The 18,663-nt window shown below is 54.2% G+C and overlaps 1 protein-coding gene across 8 annotated transcripts in view; it reads left to right on the forward strand.

The window, feature by feature from the left end:
* The window catches only part of CUX2 (cut like homeobox 2), a 65,037-nt gene that overhangs the window by 39,553 nt on the left and 6,821 nt on the right, over positions 1-18,663 (forward strand). For 4 of the 8 annotated variants that reach the window (XM_065851463.2, XM_071815795.1, XM_065851461.2 and 1 more), the window contains exons 2-13: positions 7,393-7,471; positions 11,713-11,850; positions 12,034-12,154; positions 12,941-13,017; positions 13,101-13,167; positions 13,847-13,895; positions 14,488-14,592; positions 15,162-15,353; positions 15,996-16,054; positions 16,173-16,429; positions 16,687-17,271; positions 18,350-18,451. In XM_065851463.2, the coding sequence (XP_065707535.1) occupies positions 7,393-7,471; positions 11,713-11,850; positions 12,034-12,154; positions 12,941-13,017; positions 13,101-13,167; positions 13,847-13,895; positions 14,488-14,592; positions 15,162-15,353; positions 15,996-16,054; positions 16,173-16,429; positions 16,687-17,271; positions 18,350-18,451 (1,831 nt within the window). The other 4 variants (XM_065851465.2, XM_065851464.2, XM_065851466.2 and 1 more) reach the window with 4 other exon arrangements.

Genomic DNA, 18,663 nt, shown 5'->3' on the forward strand with positions numbered 1-18,663 from the left:
ATGCTGTAGTGTGATCAGGAGATGACGTGCTGTGGCTAGGAGGTGCCATGGCATGACCAGGACATTCCACAATGTGACCAGGAGGTGCCATGAAATGGCCAGGAGGTGCTGTGTTGTGGCCAAGAGATGCCATGGAGTGGCCAGGAGATGCCATAGTGAGGCCAGGAGGTGCTGTGATACTGTTCAAAGATGCAGTGATGTGGCTGGGAGGTGCCATGGAGTGGGCAGGAGATACCACGATGTGACCAAGAGGTGCCACGGTATGGCCAGGAGGTGCAGCACCATGTCCAGGAGATGCCACGACATGGGTGGGATGCATCAAATGAGGTTGCAACAGGCAATCTGATGAGCAGCTGAGCACCAGGGTGGGACCACATGGTCCCAAACCCACCACATTGCTGCAGAAGGCATCTCCCTTCTCCATCCTCCAGCCTGACCAGCTGCTCCCCAACCCCTTCCGCATCCCCAGAGGCTCCGCGAGTGCCTTGGCTTTGGGCCCTGGTGCCATTGAGAAATGCGTTGCCCTTCAGGATACCTCTTTTTCTTCATGATACCTCTTCTTCTCTCTGGGTTTTTAGTGCTCACTCTTTGGGGGCCGTGTTCTCTGCTCCTCTAATGTGCTTCGATGGAAACCCCTGGAGAGCTGCCGGTACTCGGCGCTTGCCAGCAGCAACACATTAGGATCTGTCATCTGCTGAGCATTACCTGATTTTAAATCTGTCTCTTTGGAGCTCCGAAACTGCATGAGAAAATATTAAAGTAAACAATAAGTGGATTTACACAAATGCGACTGATTTCCATATTTTTCATCACTTCATTTTATTACTGGGTTTACTGATATGCTCATTTATTTATAGGGCAATCCAGTATTGATTCATTCCGATGCACTATGCATAAACACATAAAAGAGAGTGATAACAATAGGAATACATTTTCAGTCTTTTAAATACTGCATTTTTTCCAATAGTCTTCATTAGATCTGCTACACGACTGTGAGCGACATCCTTTGGGGAGCCCCAGCCGGTCCCTCCGCTCGAGTGGCTCTGGATTTATGCGGGTGTAAGGGAGACCAGGATGTGATTCCCAGATCCCCAGAGGTTTTGAGGGATTTTTATCCCAAAAGGTGGATTCTGCTCCCCTGAGGTTTGGTTTCTGAGCTGCTCCAGTGCCAGGCGGTGCGGGATGGACACTGGTGCGGGATGGACACCGATGTCCGGGGCTTCTCCTGGGGCCAGGCTGGGTGCTCTTTTCCTCCCTCTTTTTCCTTTTTCCACTCTTTCTCCTCCCTTTTTCCTTTATTTTTCTCTTTTTAATATTTGTAAATATTTTTTTACCCTTTCCCCCTCTCTTTCCCTTTCTTTCCATCTCTCTTCTCCCTCTCTTTCCCTCTCTTTTCCCCCCTTTTTCCACTCTTTTACCTTTTTTCCCCTTTTCTACTCTTTCCACTTTCTCCTTTCTCCCCCTTCTCTTTCTCTCCTTGTTTTTCCTCTTTTTCTATATATTTTCTTTTGAAATATTCTCTTTCCTGCATTTTCTTCCCCCCCCTCTATCCTCCCTTTTCTTTCCCCTCCTCTCTTTTCCAAATGTATTAAAAAGCCTCTTCAATATATTCTTCCCCGCAAAGCCCACTGCTTTTCCGCGTTCCCCATGAATATTAACCATGGAGCGCAGGGCGCTGCATCACCTGCGTCATGGAAAGGAGCCCATGATGGATGGCGATACATTTAGGCTTCTGCATCCTTCTTATGTATTTTTTTTCTTCAAGGAAGGAGGAGCAGGGTCAGGAGAATAAATTGTACCTGTGGAGAATAAACCCAGTTTTTATTTCCCCCCAAAATTAGCTAAAGGGCAGGTTTTTTCTCTCCCCAAAAGCCGCCCGTGACGGCAGTTTAATGGCAACAGCTTGAGACGGACAAAGTTTGAATATCCTTGCAACAGAGAAAAGAGCAAAGCGAAAGCCCTGCTAATTACAAAAGTTGCTTTATGAAAGATAATTCAAAGCAATAATTTAGCAAACATAATCAAGTAGCGCAGATGGGGATTTTGATGAATAGTTTGCAACATGCAATTAGCAGCTCTTGCAGTTACATATCATTAACCCTCAGAGCACAAAAATTATTTTCTCATTATTAGATGAAAAGGTAAAATTAAGCTGACTAGACAGTAAAGGAACAAACTACAATTAATTACCTTCATTTATTACAGTCATTATTTTAAACTTATTTTTTTTTTTTACTCTGATAGATAGATGAAAACATCTAAATTAAAAGTTTTGTTCTGCTAAATGGGAGGTGAAACTTTGCGATGCTCGGGGTGCACCCGCGCGCCGGGGCCATCCCGGCTCCATCCGGGGACCAGCGGGAACCCCCTCATCACACCACTTCATCAGTGCCAGGGATGCAGAGAAGATGATTTTGCAGGATAATGATTTTCTGGGCTCACGATAAACCTGGCCCCATTGGGAATTAACCCACCCGGGTGGCACCTTCTCATGCCACTGGTCGATATTCATCCCACTCCTTTGAGCTGCATTGGGTTCGATGCTGGAGCTTTTCGTTTCAGTGTATGCGCTGGTAGCAGATGGTTTGGAGTTGCCAACTGTCAGCAAATGCACTGAAAAAAATTTAAGAAAAAAAACCCCAAAAAACAGCCAGTGGAAAAAAAAAAAGTATTAAATTATGTTAGTGAGGATGGTAAAATAAGCTTGAAATACTTTCTCCGCTTGCTGCGTCATGGAAGAGGGAAGAGCTCAGGCACCTTCTCCTGGAGCCGCCTGGGCCGGGATGCTGTGGAAAAAGGGGGCAAAACATAACCTGATGAGCTGAGCATCCGCTGCCTCTGCTCTCAGGAACCTCGCCAAAGCATCATTGAACTTGTCAGGAAGTATTACAACAAAATTAAGAACCAGCAGCAATTTTCTTGTGTTCGGGATCCTATGCTTTATAAAGTAAATTATTAATGCATTTTTTTTCTCTGTTAAGCAGTTATTTGCAGCAGTCTCGGTATATTTCTCATTAGAAATAACATCATCTGAAGAACTTTTATTGATTCTTTTTTTTTTTTTAATCTCCAAATCATGAACGTGAACAACATATTTCTATGACGTTGCCTTTAACTAGAGTTCTCAGGCTTTATTTTTATATTATTGATCTTTTTTGACGTGAATTGCTTTTTGGCCTTGTGAAAATGTTGTGAGCTGCTTCTGGCTTTGGAGGAAGGGGCTGGGAGTGGGAAGGAGTGGGTGAGCCATGGTGGTGTCGGTGTGTGATGTGTGGGTGTGCAATGTGTTTGTGTGGGTGTGCAATGGATCTGTGCATATATGTGATGGATCCATGCACGTATGTGATGGATCCGTGCACGTGTGCAATGGGTTTGTGCATGTGTGATGGTTTGTGTTGTGGGTGTGTGTGGGTGCACGGTGAGTTTGTGGCTGTGCAATGGGTCTGTGCAGGTGTGTAATGAGTCTATGTGGATGTGTGAGAGGTTTGTGCAACGGGTTTTGGCTGATGTGCAGGGGGTCTGTGGGTGTGCGATGGGTCTGTGCATATATGTGATGGATCCATGCACGTATGTGATGGGTCTGTGCACGTGTGCAATGGGTTTGTGCATGTGTGATGGTTTGTGTGGTGGGTGTGTGTGGGTGCACGGTGGGTTTGTGGGTGTGCAATGGGTCTGTGCAGGTGTGTAATGGGTCTATGTGGATGTGTGACAGGTTTGTGCAACGGGTTTTGGCTGGTGTGCAAGGGGTCTGTGGGTGTGCGATGGGTCTGTGTGGGTGTGGTGGGTTTGTGTGATGGTTGTGTGAGTGTGCAATGGATCCATGCATGTGTGCAGTGGATCTGTGCATGTATGTGATGTGTCCATGCATGTGTGCGATGGGTTTGTGTGGGTGTGTGATGAGTCTGTGTGGCTGTGCGATGGGTTTGTGCAGTGGGTTTATGTGGGTGTACAAGGGGTCTGTGGGTGTGCGATGGGCTTGTGTGTGATGGGTCTATATGGGTGCGATGGGTTTGTGTGATGGGTTTGTGGGTGTGCAAGGGGTCTGTGTGCATGTGTGATTGGTCTGGTTCCATGTGCAATGTAGGTGTGCAGTGGGTCTGCATGTGTGTGATGGATCTGTGCACATGTGTGATGGATCTGTGCACGTGTGATGGGTTTGTGCACACGTGATGGGCTTGTACAGTGGGTCTCTGGGTGCACAGTGATCTGTGCACATGTGCAATGGGTTTAAGGAGTCAGGGTCAGACGTGGGGCACCGGGAAGGCAGCAAAGGACCCAGCACAAAGCAGGGGGTCCAGCCCCCATCACCCAGCGCTCCCCCTGGGACAGCGGCTCCCTCCACAGCCCTCCCCCTCTCCCTCACTTCTTTATACATCAGCAAAAACAGGCGAGGAAAATAGTAAAAGCTTGAATGTATTTTTTCATCAGTTTTCTTCAACATTTGGGGTCTCTGCTGCCGCTTTCTCCCCCCAACAGCTGTTCCTCTCTGCTGAAAAAGAGCTCATTTGTGGTTTACTGCCACCAGTATTTAGATGGAAATAACCCACTACTTATCCTGCACTTGATCTCATGGATGTAAGAATAAACTCGCCGCCGGTGCGATGCAAATCCCGCGCCTTTGGAGAGGAGGTGCTCAGACAGTCGGTCCTCGCCGCCGCACCGGGAGGAGGACCGGCTGCGCCGGGGGGAGTTTTACCATTTTGTCAGTCAATTATAATAATATTTCTGCTTCCAAATGTTTAAAAAGTTGGCTTCGGAAGGTATAATCATGGCACAGAGGCCAGCCTGACAATAGTAATTAATTAGGCTATTACGCATTCTACAGTGATAATTGCTTTGCTGGAAAGTCACCAGCCATGAAAAGGACCCGGCGCGTAAATGTAATTCATCACGCGACGGCGATCCCGCGCCACTGCCGTGCCTCACCTTGAGCCCGCGGATGCTGCGGAGGGAGATGGAGGTGGGGGGGAATAGAAATTAATAGTATGTTGATATATAATGCAGAAGCAGAGCTCGCCGAGGGCTTTGCGGGTGGAGGGAGAGCGGTTGGCAGCAGGTTCGGTGTCGCCGATGGGCATGGTGGTGATGAGGGGAGCGGGGATGGCGCCATCCCAACCCCGTGGAGCTGGGGCAGCTTGCGGGGATGTTCGGCTCCCCTATTTTTAGCAATTTTCTCCTCTTTTTAGCAGGATGCGGGTGACATCGCACCCTCGAGTGGGGACACAGAGTTTGGCCCAGCTTCTTGCTTCAGCAAACACAACGTGTTTCAAAAATATGGACCCAATTTCAAAGCAGTATAGTATCAAATTTAGTCCATCTTTTTGAAATACTCTGTATTTAGTTTATTTTTTCTACAAAACTTTGATTTTAGGACTGATGTGGACTTTTTCTGTGTGTTTATTCAGCTCTCCATACAGAATAAGAGCAGTTTTGGGGTTAGGCTGAGCTGGCCTGGTGCAGCACATGGAGCTGCTCCAACAGGAACCACCCCTGGCATTTTGGTGAATTATCCATATCCAGAAAAGGTTGCTGAAAATTTTAAATCGATATATATTTTTTTCACTGTTATTTTCCTTGAAGTTCAGTGGGACTCCGAAAGAGCAGAGCAGACCCCTGGCTCACCATCCTGCCGATGGACCACACTGGTGATGCGCCGGTGCTGACATGGGCTGAAATGGTCCCCAGGTTGCACCAGGGGAGGTTGAGGTTGGATTTAGGAACAATTTCTTCCCCAAAGGGCTGTGGGGCATTGGAACAGGCTGCCCAGGGCAGTGCTGGAGTCACCGTCCCTGGAGGGGTTGGACAGACGAAGAGATGAGGTTCTCAGGACATGGGGCAGTGCCAGGAGTGGGTTAACGCTTGGACACGACGGTCTTGAGGGTCTTTTCCAACCAAAATCATTGGTTGAGCCCCGTTGCCCATGGGCTGTGCCTGCTCCCACTCCTCCCCTGGGCAAATTCCAAAGGGTTCAGGATGTTGGGGGTCACAGAGGGAGACCCCCAGCCCTGCTGTGTCTCTGCATCCTTATGGACCCATGGGGGAGCTCCCTGTGTCACCCCAACACCGGGTGCAACGCTGTCCTGCTGCCATACCCTGGCAGAGCTGCTCTTTGGCTGCTCCCCGCCTCCCTCCCTCCTCCCCACTTTATTGTTATTATTTTAAAACACCCTGAAGCCAAGCGTTTTTGCAGAACGCTGAAGAAAAACCCCCAAATTCCTCCTCGGCTGGAAGCGTGGCGCTGAGAAAGTAGGTTTGTGTACGAGAGGCTATAAAAAGCCCAGCTTATACAATTTTAACAATAGAAAAAAGATCTTTGTGCTCCAGTGCCTGCGAGCTGGGAAGGAGAAGGCGGTTTGCTCAGGTGGCTGCTGGATTACAAATGAGCCGTTTGCTTTGGGTTTGAATGACAAGGAATCGCAATCCGGGATGGTGGGAGCCCCGCTGACACTGGGAGGATGGTTGAAGGGGAAAGATGCTCCGGCATGGGAGCTGCCACCAAGCTGAGGCACGAAGTTCAGCTTCGTTTGACAATTAGCCCATCGGTGGCTTAAAAGTGTTTTAATTGACTCGTCTGCTGATGGTAAAAGCACGTTTGCCAGCACTGAATGTTGGGTGGGTGCCTCTTCCTCCATCACCAGTTGGCACAGGTGCGCAGTTTGCATCAAACTGGTATTTTCTGGCTGGGAATGGGTCAGCTCCATCCTTGGATCATGCACCCGGGGCAGCAGGGACACAGAGGTCCTTGTGTCCCCATCCCACCTGCTGCTGGTGGGGCTGGATGTACTGGGTTGGGAAGGGGACCCTCGGCAAACCAAGTGGACCAGAGCCTGGTGGGCTGCAGCCCCCGCCCTGAGGCTTCGGCACACCTTGAAAAATTAGGGGGATTAAATGATTTATGCTCATCAATATTGCATGGGAGCATGTGGTAGATTAATACGTTGTTCGGTTATTGGTGATGTAGCGTGTGAGCCTCACCGGCACCCTGGCAGCCAAGGGGGACAGGGGCTCAATGACCCTGTCTTGGTGCATGGGGACAGCACCAGCATCACTCCTGCCCACAACATCGCCCCGGCCGTGCTGTGCCAGGAAGGGCGGCTGGGGGGGCTGTGTACCAGCTCCAGCCCAGCGAGCACAACAACAGCTAGAATTCTTTATTTCTTATTTAAGCGCTGACATTAAATTATAATTTTCATTTACTCAGAGCACATCAATGATTCAGGGCGATGTGACACGGCAGTGGCACGAGGAGTTTAGCCAAAGGCAGCGAGCGGCTGCGCGGGGCACGAAGTGGGCATGGAGCCATGCTGGGGGGACACTAGTGCCAACCACAGGCAACACTGGTCCCAGTGGCCTGGCATCCATCTCTCATCCCCTTTTTCCATCTCCCTGCAGGTGATTGCACTTAGTAAGAGAAGCAAGGAGGCTGAGACGGCTTTCCTGAGCGTGTACAAGCAATTAATTGAAGCTCCAGGTAAGCAACGCGGTGGCGACCTGGCTGCCTAACGAGTCGCGTGCCGGCCCCAGTGCCGAGAGGAGCCAGCGAGGACCGCGGCATCGCCGCCAGCCCTGTCCCTTGTCCCCGGCACCGCTGGCATCACCGACCTCTGCTTGCGCATGGTGCTCTGGAAATACTGGCCGAAGAAGAGAGGAGAGGAAGCAGCTTTTGCCATCGCTGTGTTTCAGCCCCTGAGCCAAATGCATCTTGACATTAGGAAAGGAATACATTTGCTCAGCCCTTGTAATAACGCTGCGGCTATCCCCAGGTGTCTGTTTGACGGTAAGTTAACCGAAGTGACCGAGCGCCGGCTCACAGAACAGCTCCTGGCATTGCCTGGGGAGGATTCTCCCGGTTTTTCCACTGTGCCAGACTTTACACCCGGTCTAGGGCACCACTTGGCGGGGGGAAACTGAGGCACGGAGCAGCTCCAAGGCTTGTGTTGGCAGAGGCTGTGCTAGGGCTGGGTGAGGGGCTGGGATCCCCCTCCCCACTGCTCCCCTCTTTCCCCCACGCTCTGAGCGGGGGGTGTCGGCTGTGCCAAGCACGGAGCATCCTCCGGCACGGCGAGCTGCACGTGGCTGGAGATGCATAGAAGGGCTCCTGCAGGGCCACTAATTCATTTTCCAGACATTTAGGAATAACAAAATGTTTTAATGATTTCTTAGGGGAATTAGGGAGACATATTTTTGTCCTCATTAAATTTTCTCCTGTGTTACAAGAACCAAATGTCAGCTCAGTTTCCAGAACCCTGTTATCTTCCCTCCTCATCTCTCCATGCTCACCCACTGTGTTCCTCCTGCTCGCACACACGTGCACACACATGCACATGGATGCACACACATGTACACCCCCAAACTGCTCCCCGGGATCTCTGCACCCCCCTCGTCCTCCTCCCCTCTCTCTGCTCTCCTGCAGCATCCATCTCTGGCTCCTCTTCTCCTCCCCAAACCCTCCCACCCATCGTTCTGTCCCTGCCCGTTACGTGTCCGTGTGTCTCTCGACAGCCAAACTCTTTGTGGAATACTTGACAAGCGCCACATAAGTCCTGATTCGGCATTTTTTTTTTCTTTGAATGGCTGCTGTCAACACAAATCTCTGGCAGAGACTGTAACGGAGCCTGATTGCTCAGCAAGTATTTTGATAAGTGAGCTGGCTGTGTGTCTGTAATTACGGGAGAAAACCGTAAATCTTTTGGATATTGTTCACACAGATGTGGCGTGAAGGGAAGGGGGGGAAGCAGTAAAATGTGTTAAAAGCATAATTAATGTCATTGTTGTTGGGGATGATTTGATTTAAGGCTGACTTGGGCTGGTGGAGGGATTCGTAGGACACCGCTGGATGTGTCGGAGCAGGTTGGGATGGAGGGGTGGAGGGGATGCTGCCCCAGTGGGAGAAGTGTCAGCACCAGGAAGGTACCAGGGATGCATGTGGGTACACCATGAATGGACTGTGGGTGCTCCATGGGTGTCCCCTGTTCCTGGAGCTGGCCAGCAGTATGGAGCACACGTCACCGGCATGTCACCTGCTAAAGGCCAGGTCAAGTGACCAGGCCCTGACACAGGGATGAGCACTGGTCCCTCTCGATACGGGTGCTCCCTGGAGCTGTGTGCGCTCAGGAGAAGGTGGCGAGCACCCCAGACACCTCCTACCCTATCCCACCATCACACGGTGTTTCCAGCTGCTCTGGTGCTATGGTGGGGTGTCTGGGAGCGGGTCTGCTGGTGGCTCAGACACCCTCCAGCACGGGAAAAGGCCCCCCAGCCCTGCTCTTCTATGCTGGGGCTGGGGACACCAGGAGAGGCCCCTGCCCACGGCCCCCATCCCTGCTGCAGCACTGCCGGTGCCACTAAAGGACAGCCAATAACGCCAGCTAGTGGCAGAACTTATTATATAAACTTTAAAAAAAAGTATATATATGTGTGTACGTATATATATATAGTGGGCGAGCTTATGGAGCGATAGATAGACCTGCATGGGCAGCGTGTTCCACTTTGCAGCAGGGATTTACTGATTCCTGCAGGAGCTGATTGTGCTGTCGTTCGGCAATCCCGCGTGGCACCGCAAAGTCTTGTTTGTCACATCCCTCTCTCGCGTCACCCAGCTGTGCCACAGAGCTCATGGCTGTGTTGTCAGCGCCGTGTCCTCTAACCTGTCCTGATGGGGGCTGTGATCCACACTGGGGGGACCGTCCCCTGCGCCGTGGGCAGTGTCCTGAGCCCTCCCGTGTGGCTCAGAGCGTGATGGCACGTGGCATCCACAGTGCCTTGATATGAGGAGATGACATGCTTGGTGTCAAGCGTATCCTCTCTCCAGCCCTGCAGGTGCAAGTGTGGTTTGGTCTTGGTGCAAACATGGTGCAATCGTGGTATAATCTTGGTGCAAGCACAGTGCAAGCTTGGTGCAAACATGGTGCAGCTTGGTGTGAGCTTGTTGCCTGGTCCCAGCAGCCCCTTGGTGCATCCGAACACATCGCACATGGTGGCGAAGCTGTCCCCGCAGCTGAGGACAGCGTTTTCCTGGTAGTGGAACAGTGCAGTATTAGGACAGTGTAATTAATCCAGCTGAGTATTTTGCAGACTGATGTAGGAAGCAGAGCTGGAGCATTGCTTGCTCTTTTCCCTTCTAAAAGCTCCACTCCCCATTGCTTCACCCCAGGATATCAGCTCCATGCGGGGAGCAGCCCACTGGGGGATCACCCTGGTTGTTTTTCACGGAGGGGAGATGCTGTCCTGAGGAAAATCCCTGGAGCTTTATCACTCAGGCCAGTTCCTCCCATATTATTTCTCATTATGGAGGTGAGAGGAGTTGCTGGCATGGATCAGGCGAGGGCTGCCCCAGCGTTTATCCCTGCGGAGGCGGCTCACAGGCTGGCACCGAGCCTCCTGCAACACCCCCGGGGCCGGGGGAGCGTGGGGGGAACTCTGGCTCCCGCAGCCTGTGAGCTGGGGCCCTGGAGCGCCGGGTTTAATTAGCTGTATCGTTATCTCAGCTTGGGTACTTACGGCTGTTATTAATGGCTGTGAAAGCATCCAGGCCGGTTGGGGACCACGCTGCATCTCCACGACACCCTTCCATGGCGTGTTCCCACATCCTTGGGTGGGGAAGCAGCTTGAAGGATGCCGAGCCCCAGCGTGCTGAACCAAAGGATGCCGTGAACACCCTGGGGGCGTCCCAGCTGGGTCACCAGTTGAGTACCAAAGCCAGTGGCGTGCTGGCTGGGCTCAGCACCCACCTCTGCCTGGGTCCCCACAGCCCAGCTCTGTCCGAATCCCACGGCATGGCCACAGTGGTGCCGTGTCCCCTTCATCCCGCACCACTGCCATCTCAGCTGGGGACTCGCTGAGCAGAAGAGCTGCTCTGTGTCCCGTTGGGAGTGGAGGCAGCCAGTCATTTGTTTTGTTGTGTTTATCTTTTTCAATCACCGTTATTATTTTTTACCCTTGGATGCGTGCCACACGTCCATGCCGTACAGTAGCGTGCCTGCTCTGTCCCACTTCCCTGTTTGTCTAACTTTTTGACCCTGGAGAATTCCAATCTATTTTCTTTTTCCTTCTTATCAAAAAAAGAAAAAACAAAACAAAAAAAACACCCTATATTAACCTGGCTCAATAGGAGGCATTTTCTTGAACTTATTAAAAAATCCAGACTTGTAAATTAATTTGTTCATGTTGTACAATGGCAGTGCAGATGGACTCATTAGCATGCACACAACAAATAATTATAGATGAATTTTTAGCTGGCCTGCTTAATGGGCTTGCTGGGTTAATTATGTCAATGTATAATTACATCAGCCCTGGGAGACATAATGGCACACCCTGCTGAGCAGACACCGGCTAATGACGGCGTAATGCTGACAGAGGGAAGACAGACGGCTCGGAAGGCACCTGCTTACCTCGGCACAAACCGCCATTGTCTGTGCCCAAACTGGGGCCACTGGTGCCGCGGGTGCCACCAGTTCACTCGGACAGGTCATGCCCCCTTGCAGCCCCACTGGTTTCTTGGGGCTGGTGGTGGAAAACACGGGACTGAGGGGCATACCCACACCCTATAGGGTGTCCCGGTGTCACCCAGTACCCCATGGGGTGCTCTGGTTTTAAGCAGGGTGTGGAGGGTGGCTGCCTGCGGGTGGGTGGCAAGGAGAATGGGCACCCAGGGAAGGTGGGAGAGGGCCGGGGGTGCCACCCCTCCCCTCACCAGCACCCCACATCCCGCAGACCCCGCGCCAGTGCTGGAGGCTGCCCGGAGCCTGGAGGACCGGCTGCAGCAGCTCCAGCGCCTCGAGCCTGAACCGTCCCCCCTGAAGGACCTCGGCCGCCCCTGGAAGAAGCACCCGGAGCTCGTCAGCACCAAAGGTACCCCCCGGTGCCGGCCACCCTGTTGGACAAGGGTGGCAGTGACAGTCCCCAGCTGGGTCCCCCCATGTGCCTCCGAGCACCCCCGGGATGTGGCGGGTCTCGGGGCCAGGACCTGTCCCCTGGCCTATGGTCCCCAGTGGCGGTGGCTGCTGTCCCCAGCATGGCTGTGTCCCCCTGCAGAGCACAGAGAGGGGACATCGCCAGCGGCTGGGCTCGCAGCTGAGCCCCTGCACTCCAGCATCGACAGCAAAGCGCTGTGCGCAGAAACCTCGCTGCAGAGAAATGAGGCAGAGAAGCAAAAGTACGTGAGTACTGGGGACATCCTGGGGTGCAGGGGACACACGTGGCTCTGTCCTCCCTCCTGGACAGGGCTGTCCATTTGTCCTTCCCTCTCCTCTTTCCTTTTGCACCTCCTTTGCTGTCTGGGTTGGGACAGGTGCATCCAGCCTGATACTCAGTCTCAGGCACTCAAGTGTCCATTTGTCCATCCGTCCCTGATCCCAGGGGGTTTTTGGGCAGAGCTGGGGCAGGTTCCTTGTGCCGGCCCCTCGTGCCATCTCCCTGGCATGTGGCTTTGCTCGGACAAATGGGTTAAATCCAGGTTGGCAGATAATCCTCATGAAATGGCCTTTTAATTTGGAGGCTCCCGGCTTTCCCGGTGGCTTCATTGTTACTCTTTAACACACTGCACGGGGAAACAAATGAGGAATCTTTAAACCCTAAATTGCAGATCTCTGCTGTAGGTTCCTGGCAAGTGCAGGCTATAAATAATGCAGAATAACTTTTCCCTGATTGCTTCCCCCCTTCCAATTAATTACGGGCAGGGTGGGCAGCTATCCCCCCCTCACAGGGGTTTCAGCCACAGGGATCGGGGCCATTTTCAACCCAAAGTGAATTTTTTTCCATCCGGGACAATAAATCCCTTAACATCAAGGAGCAATATGGCTTGAACGGATCCCGGCATGGGCTGGTGGGTCTGTCCCTGGTGTCACCAAGTGATGGGGGACACAGCAGGGGTTCTCCATGGGCCATGGGTTGGGCATGGCCGCAGTGCCACCAGCACAGTGGTGACACCCGTCTCTCGCAGGGGGCTTCAGGAAGCTCAGGTCACTTTGGCTGCTCGGCTGGGAGAGGCAGAGGAGAAGATCAAAGTGCTCCATGCAGGTAGGGGAGCCGGGGAGGGGGCTGCCGGCCATGGGAGGGCCCAGCCCCCATCCCAGAGCTCACCTTCTTCTTCCTCTTCCCAGCGCTGAAGGCCACACAGACAGAGCTGCTGGAGCTGCGGTGTAAATACGATGAGGAAGCTGCATCCAAGTAAGTTGCCTGTGATGCCCGGAGGTTGTTGGCAGCTGAGCAGCCCGCAGCAGAGCCGGGATGGCCCCACAGTGCTGCTGAACAGCTTGAGGTCCAGCTCTGGGGTCACCAGCACAGGACAGACATGGACCTGTTGGAGAGGGGCCAGAGGAGCCACAGAAATGATGTGAATCTGGAACAGCTCTGCTGGGAAGACAGGCCGAGAGAGCTGGGGTGTTCAGTTTGGAGAAGAGAGGCTCCGGAGAGACCTTATTGTGGCCTTTCCAGACTTAAAAGGGGCCAATAAGAAAGATGAGGACAGACTTTTCAGCAGGGCCTATTGTGATAGGACAAGGAGTGATGGTTTTGAACTAGAGGAGGGGAGATTCAGGCTGGACATGAGGAAGAAATTGTTGCCCCTGAGGGTGGTGAGAGCCTGGCCCAGGTTGCCCAGAGAGGTGATGGATGAACCATCCCTGGAGACATCCCAGGCCAGGCTGGACGGGGCTCTGAGCAACCTGAGCTGGTGAAGATGTCCCTGCTCATGGCAGGGGTGGCACTGGATGAGCTTAGAAGGTCCCTTCCCACCCAGGTTGTGGGGGATCCCCATATCTAAGACACTGGCAGGAGCTATCGCCAGCCTTAGAGGGCTGGGTCGGTGTCTCCGCACCAGCTGACGCCTCTTGCTTTCCCATCACAGGGCAGACGAAGTAGCCATGATCATGACGAACCTCGAAAAAGCCAACCAGGTAAGCTGGAGGGTGAACCCTGAGCATCCATGTGGCTTGGATGTCTGTCCCCAAAAATGGGTGGCCAAGCTCCAGGACTGGGAAGGCCTGCGAACAGGGGGCTCTTGTTTCCTTCGCCCAGTGCCTCCTCCAAACCAGCCTGGTGGGACCTCTTTCCCCATATTGGGGGTCGCTGATGTCACTACCAGGCTCTGTTTTGGCTGCTGGAGCTGGAGTTTGTCACCTCCAGCCTCTCCCGGGTGTTTTATGGCATGACCCACACCACCCTGCAGTTGGTTTCTGGTGTCATTACTTCTGGTCCTCTCTGCTCTTATTCATGAGTTTATTTAATTGTCAAAATGTAAGTACAAATAAATAATAAAGGAGCGTAAAGAGCAATTTGCAATCTCCATCCTGGAGGCGGTCTGTGACCCAGGGACTGGGATCGGGAACCACATTAGGATGTGGGGAACTGAAATACATGGGGGGGACTTGTGGCGGGGGTGGCGGGAGCAGGATGCTTGGGTGGGTGCAGGTCCCTGAGCCCAGCTCTGCCCGCTGTGGGGTGGGACGAGCCGCGGGTGCCCGGCCTGACACACGTTCTCTCTTGCAGCGAGCGGAGGCGGCGCAGAGGGAAGTGGAGAGTTTGCGAGAGCAGCTGGCGGCCGTGAACAGCTCCCTGCGCCTGGCCTGCTGCTCCCCAACGGGCGCTGCGGGGGTGAGAGCACCCCGGGGGGCTGGCAGCACCCCAACACAGCCAGGGGCACCCCCTCGGGGCAGGGAGCACCCCATCACAGCCAGCAGCACCCCGTCATGGCTGCGAGCATCTGTCACAGCCAGGAGCACCCCATTGTGTGTTCAAGAGCATCCCATTGCACTTGGAAACACCCCATCATAGCCAGGAGCACCCCACTGCATGTTCAGGAGCACCCCATTGTGCTTCAGAGCACCCCGTTGCATTCAGGAGCACCCTTTTGCATTTGGGAGCACCCATCGTGTTTGGGAACAAGCCCGAAATGCCTGTGACCAGGGCATTTTTTTCCCCCATGGGGGTGGGAGTGTTGGCCATGCCCTGCCTGCAGCCCCAGACTCCTGTGAGGAAGGGGACGTGCATCCCCATAGCACCCAGTGGAGACCTGTGAGGGCAGAGGGAAGGCCCCAGGTCCCTGTCCTGCAGGGCTGAGTCCTGGGCTCTCCTGCTCCCCATGGGGACACATCTGATGGGGAGGGTGGCCCGTGTCACCACATCAGGTGGCCAGAAGCTGACAGTGTCCCCTCTCCCGGCAGGACAAAGTGAACTATTCCATGTGCTCAGGGTCGAGGCTGGAGGCGGCTCTGGCCGCCAAGGACCGGGAGATCCTGCGACTCCTGAAGGACGTCCAGCACCTCCAGAGCTCGCTGCAGGAGCTGGAGGAGTCCTCAGCCACCCAGATCGCTGAGCTGGAGGGACAGCTGGCCGCCAAGAACGAAGCCATTGAGGTGAGGACAAGGAGCTTGCCAGGGAGCAGGGGGGACATGGGTCTGGCCGTGCTGGGGGTACACCCAGAGGTGGCTGTGAGGGAGGTTGTCCTGTCCCTCTGCCCTGGTGAGGCTCCATCTGGGATCCTGTGTCCAGTTCTGGACTCCCTAGTTTAAGAACGACAAAGAATTACTGGAGAGAGTCCAGCAGTGGGCTACAAAGATGCTGAGGGGTCTGGAGCATCTTTCTGATGAGAAAAGGCTGAGAGAGCTGGGGCTGTTCAGCTGGAGAAGAGAAGCTGATATGGGACCTTGTTCATGTGACAAATATCTCCACTGTGGGTGTCAGAGGATGTACCAAACTCCTTTCAGTGGTGCCCAACAATGGGGTGAGTGGCAATGGGCACAGACTGAAACACAGGAGGTTCCTTCTGAATATGAGGAGAAACTTCTTTCCTTTGAGGTGCCAGAGCCTGGACCAGGCTGCCCAGAGCAGGTGTGGAGTCTCCTTCTCTGGAGACATTCAAACCCGCCTGGTTGTGACCCTGTGTGATCTGCTCTGGTGACCCTGCGTTAGCAGGGGTTGTACTGAATGATCTCCAGAGGTCCCTTCAACCCCAACCATCCTCTGATTTTGTGACCCCCCCCTCCTCTGCTCTGCAGAAGCTGGAGGAGAAGCTGCAGGCACAGGCAGACTATGAGGAGATCAAAACGGAGCTAAGGTATGGGCTCAACCAGCACCCGTGGGTGCTGCCTCCTGTCCCCTGGCTGGCCGGGTGCTGCTGGTGCCCATGGCAGCTTGATGGCAGCAAAAAGTGTCCCCCCCTTGCCTCCCCCCAGCATCCTGAAGGCGATGAAGGTGGCCTCTGCCAGCTGCAGCCTCCCCCAGGCAAGTGCCACGGGACGTGCCGACCCCCTTGCCGGGCTGGGGTGCCTGTGCCAGCCCCGCTGCCGGGGGCTCCGCTGCCCCTTCCCATCCCGGCTTGGCTCCTTGCAGAGCGGATCCAAGGCGGAGGAGGCCCTGCTGCTGGGGAAGGAGGCGTTCTACCCCTCGCAGAAGTACCTGCTGGAGAAGCCCAGCCTGTTGGCCAGCACTGGTAGGGTCCCCAGGTCCCCATGGCATCGCTGGTCTCCCCGCGAGCATCCCCAGTACCACTGGGAGCATCCCTGGGGATGTGGATGGCAGGGCTGGATCCTGCCTGGCTGTGGGAAGGATCCCAGAGGCAGCAGCAGGGTGGGGGGGATGGCCAAGGGGGTGGGGATGCCACATGGGGAAACTGAGACAGGAGATGCTTCACTGCACGGCCATGGCAGGGGGAACCCTAGTGTGTCTCCCTCTCTCGTTCATCTCTAGAGGAGGATCACTCCGAAGACGAGTCGGGGAAGGATTCTCTGGGCATGGAGCAGCCATACCCGTCCCCCCAGCATGCCCCGGTGGACGAACCTGCCTCCCCCACTCCTGTCCCACCTCTGCCCGGCCCCGGCTTGGCCCCCGACGGCCCCCGGACTTTCTCACTGTCCTCCTTCCCAGGGGGCGAGCGGGTTTCGGGGGACCCCAAAACTCCCCACCTCCCACCACCTACTTTCTTCGGGGCCAAAAGTGGTGCTGTGCCGCCCACCACCGTGCCAGCTGCCAGCCCCCCTGGCACCGAACCATCTGATGGCAGTGCCAGCAGCTCTGCTGACGAGGAGCAACTGGACACGGCCGAAATCGCCTTCCAGGTGAAGGAGCAGCTGCTGAAGCACAACATCGGGCAGCGGGTGTTCGGGCATTACGTGCTGGGGCTGTCGCAGGGCTCGGTCAGCGAGATCCTGGCCCGGCCCAAGCCCTGGCGCAAGCTGACGGTGAAGGGCAAGGAGCCGTTCATCAAGATGAAGCAGTTCCTCTCCGACGAGCAGAACGTGCTGGCCCTGAGGACTATCCAGGTGCGCCAGAGAGGTGAGTGGTTGGGGTTGGGGTGGCCCCGATCCACTCCCTGCACACCCGGGGTGCTCGGTGCCACGGTGGTGACGCTCGCCAGCCCCTGGTGTGCCGGCAAGACAGGCAATGGTGGCACACAGAGTCACTGGTGTCACTTGGGGATTGTCCCTGGTGCCCCCGCTCACTGGAGCCCCGGCAAATGGTGGGGATTAATAGTGATTAACACCAACCCCTCATGGAAGCTACATCCCCAGCTGTGCTTTACTCATTTATTCTGACAAGGGCCGTTTAATTATTCATTAGGCTGTTTCATGGCATATGAATCAATGTGCTTGGGAATTTTTCGTTAAAATAATGAAGTCTTAATGCTGGAGGACAGCAGCTCCTGGCCCTGTCCCTGTGGTGGCCAGTCACTTGTGTCCCTGCGGTGGCACCAGGACAGGGCAATGTTGATAGGATTAGAAGAAATGGTGTCAAGTTGCACCAGGGGAGGCTGAGGTTGGATCTTGGGAACAATTTCTTCCCCAAAGGGCTGTCGGGTATTGCAACAGGCTGCCCAGGGCAGTGGTGGAGTCACCATCACTGGAGGGGCTGAACAGACATGGAGATGAGGTTCTCAGGGACATGGTTTATTGTCAGGATTGGGTTAGTGATTGGACTCGATGATCTTGAGGGTCTTTCCCAACCAAAATGAGTCCATGATTCTATGGTCTATGCATCTGCTGGCATTTCAACCCCAAGGGCTCCAATTTATGCCCTGGATCTGATTCAGCATTAATCCTTCACCTGCAGGAGGACTTGGTGCCAGGGTGGGGATGTGGTCCCCATACCCATATCTCTGCTTAGCACCCTGCGTGCCCTTGGATGGGACAAGCAAGGTGGGCAGGAGATACCGTGCCAGAGGCAGGAGCTGGCAGCCGGGGCTACCGGGGCTCCCAACGCTCCAGCTATCGACTAATCGGGAGTGACATTTGTCTTAAATCCAGCATCCCTAAAAATAACTGAACATGAGGAGCAGTAAATACTTCCTGACATACAAGCGGAGCTTGTAAAACCAGCACCGGTGACAAAACTGTTTTCCTGCCTCTTTGATCAGGTAGCATCACGCCGCGGATCAGGACGCCGGAGACCGGCTCTGACGATGCCATCAAAAGCATCTTGGAGCAGGCGAAGAAGGAGATCGAGTTGCAGAAGGGAGGTAAGTGCTGGCATGTGCGTTGCCCTGGGGCGACCGAGCCCTGGGTCTGTCCTCGTGGAGCTGGCACCTGGGATGGACCTGCCCTGGCAGGGCCAAAATGGGCCTTATTTGGTATTTCTCCCACCGACACCCATAGAGATTTGGGATGTGGTGGGAAGAAATGCTGGTGAATACTGTTAGGGACTCTCCGTGCAGTAGAGTTTGTACCTGGG

The sequence above is a fragment of the Patagioenas fasciata genome, chromosome 17 (genome assembly GCF_037038585.1).
Source record: "Patagioenas fasciata isolate bPatFas1 chromosome 17, bPatFas1.hap1, whole genome shotgun sequence".
Taxonomy (NCBI): Eukaryota; Metazoa; Chordata; class Aves; order Columbiformes; family Columbidae; genus Patagioenas; species Patagioenas fasciata.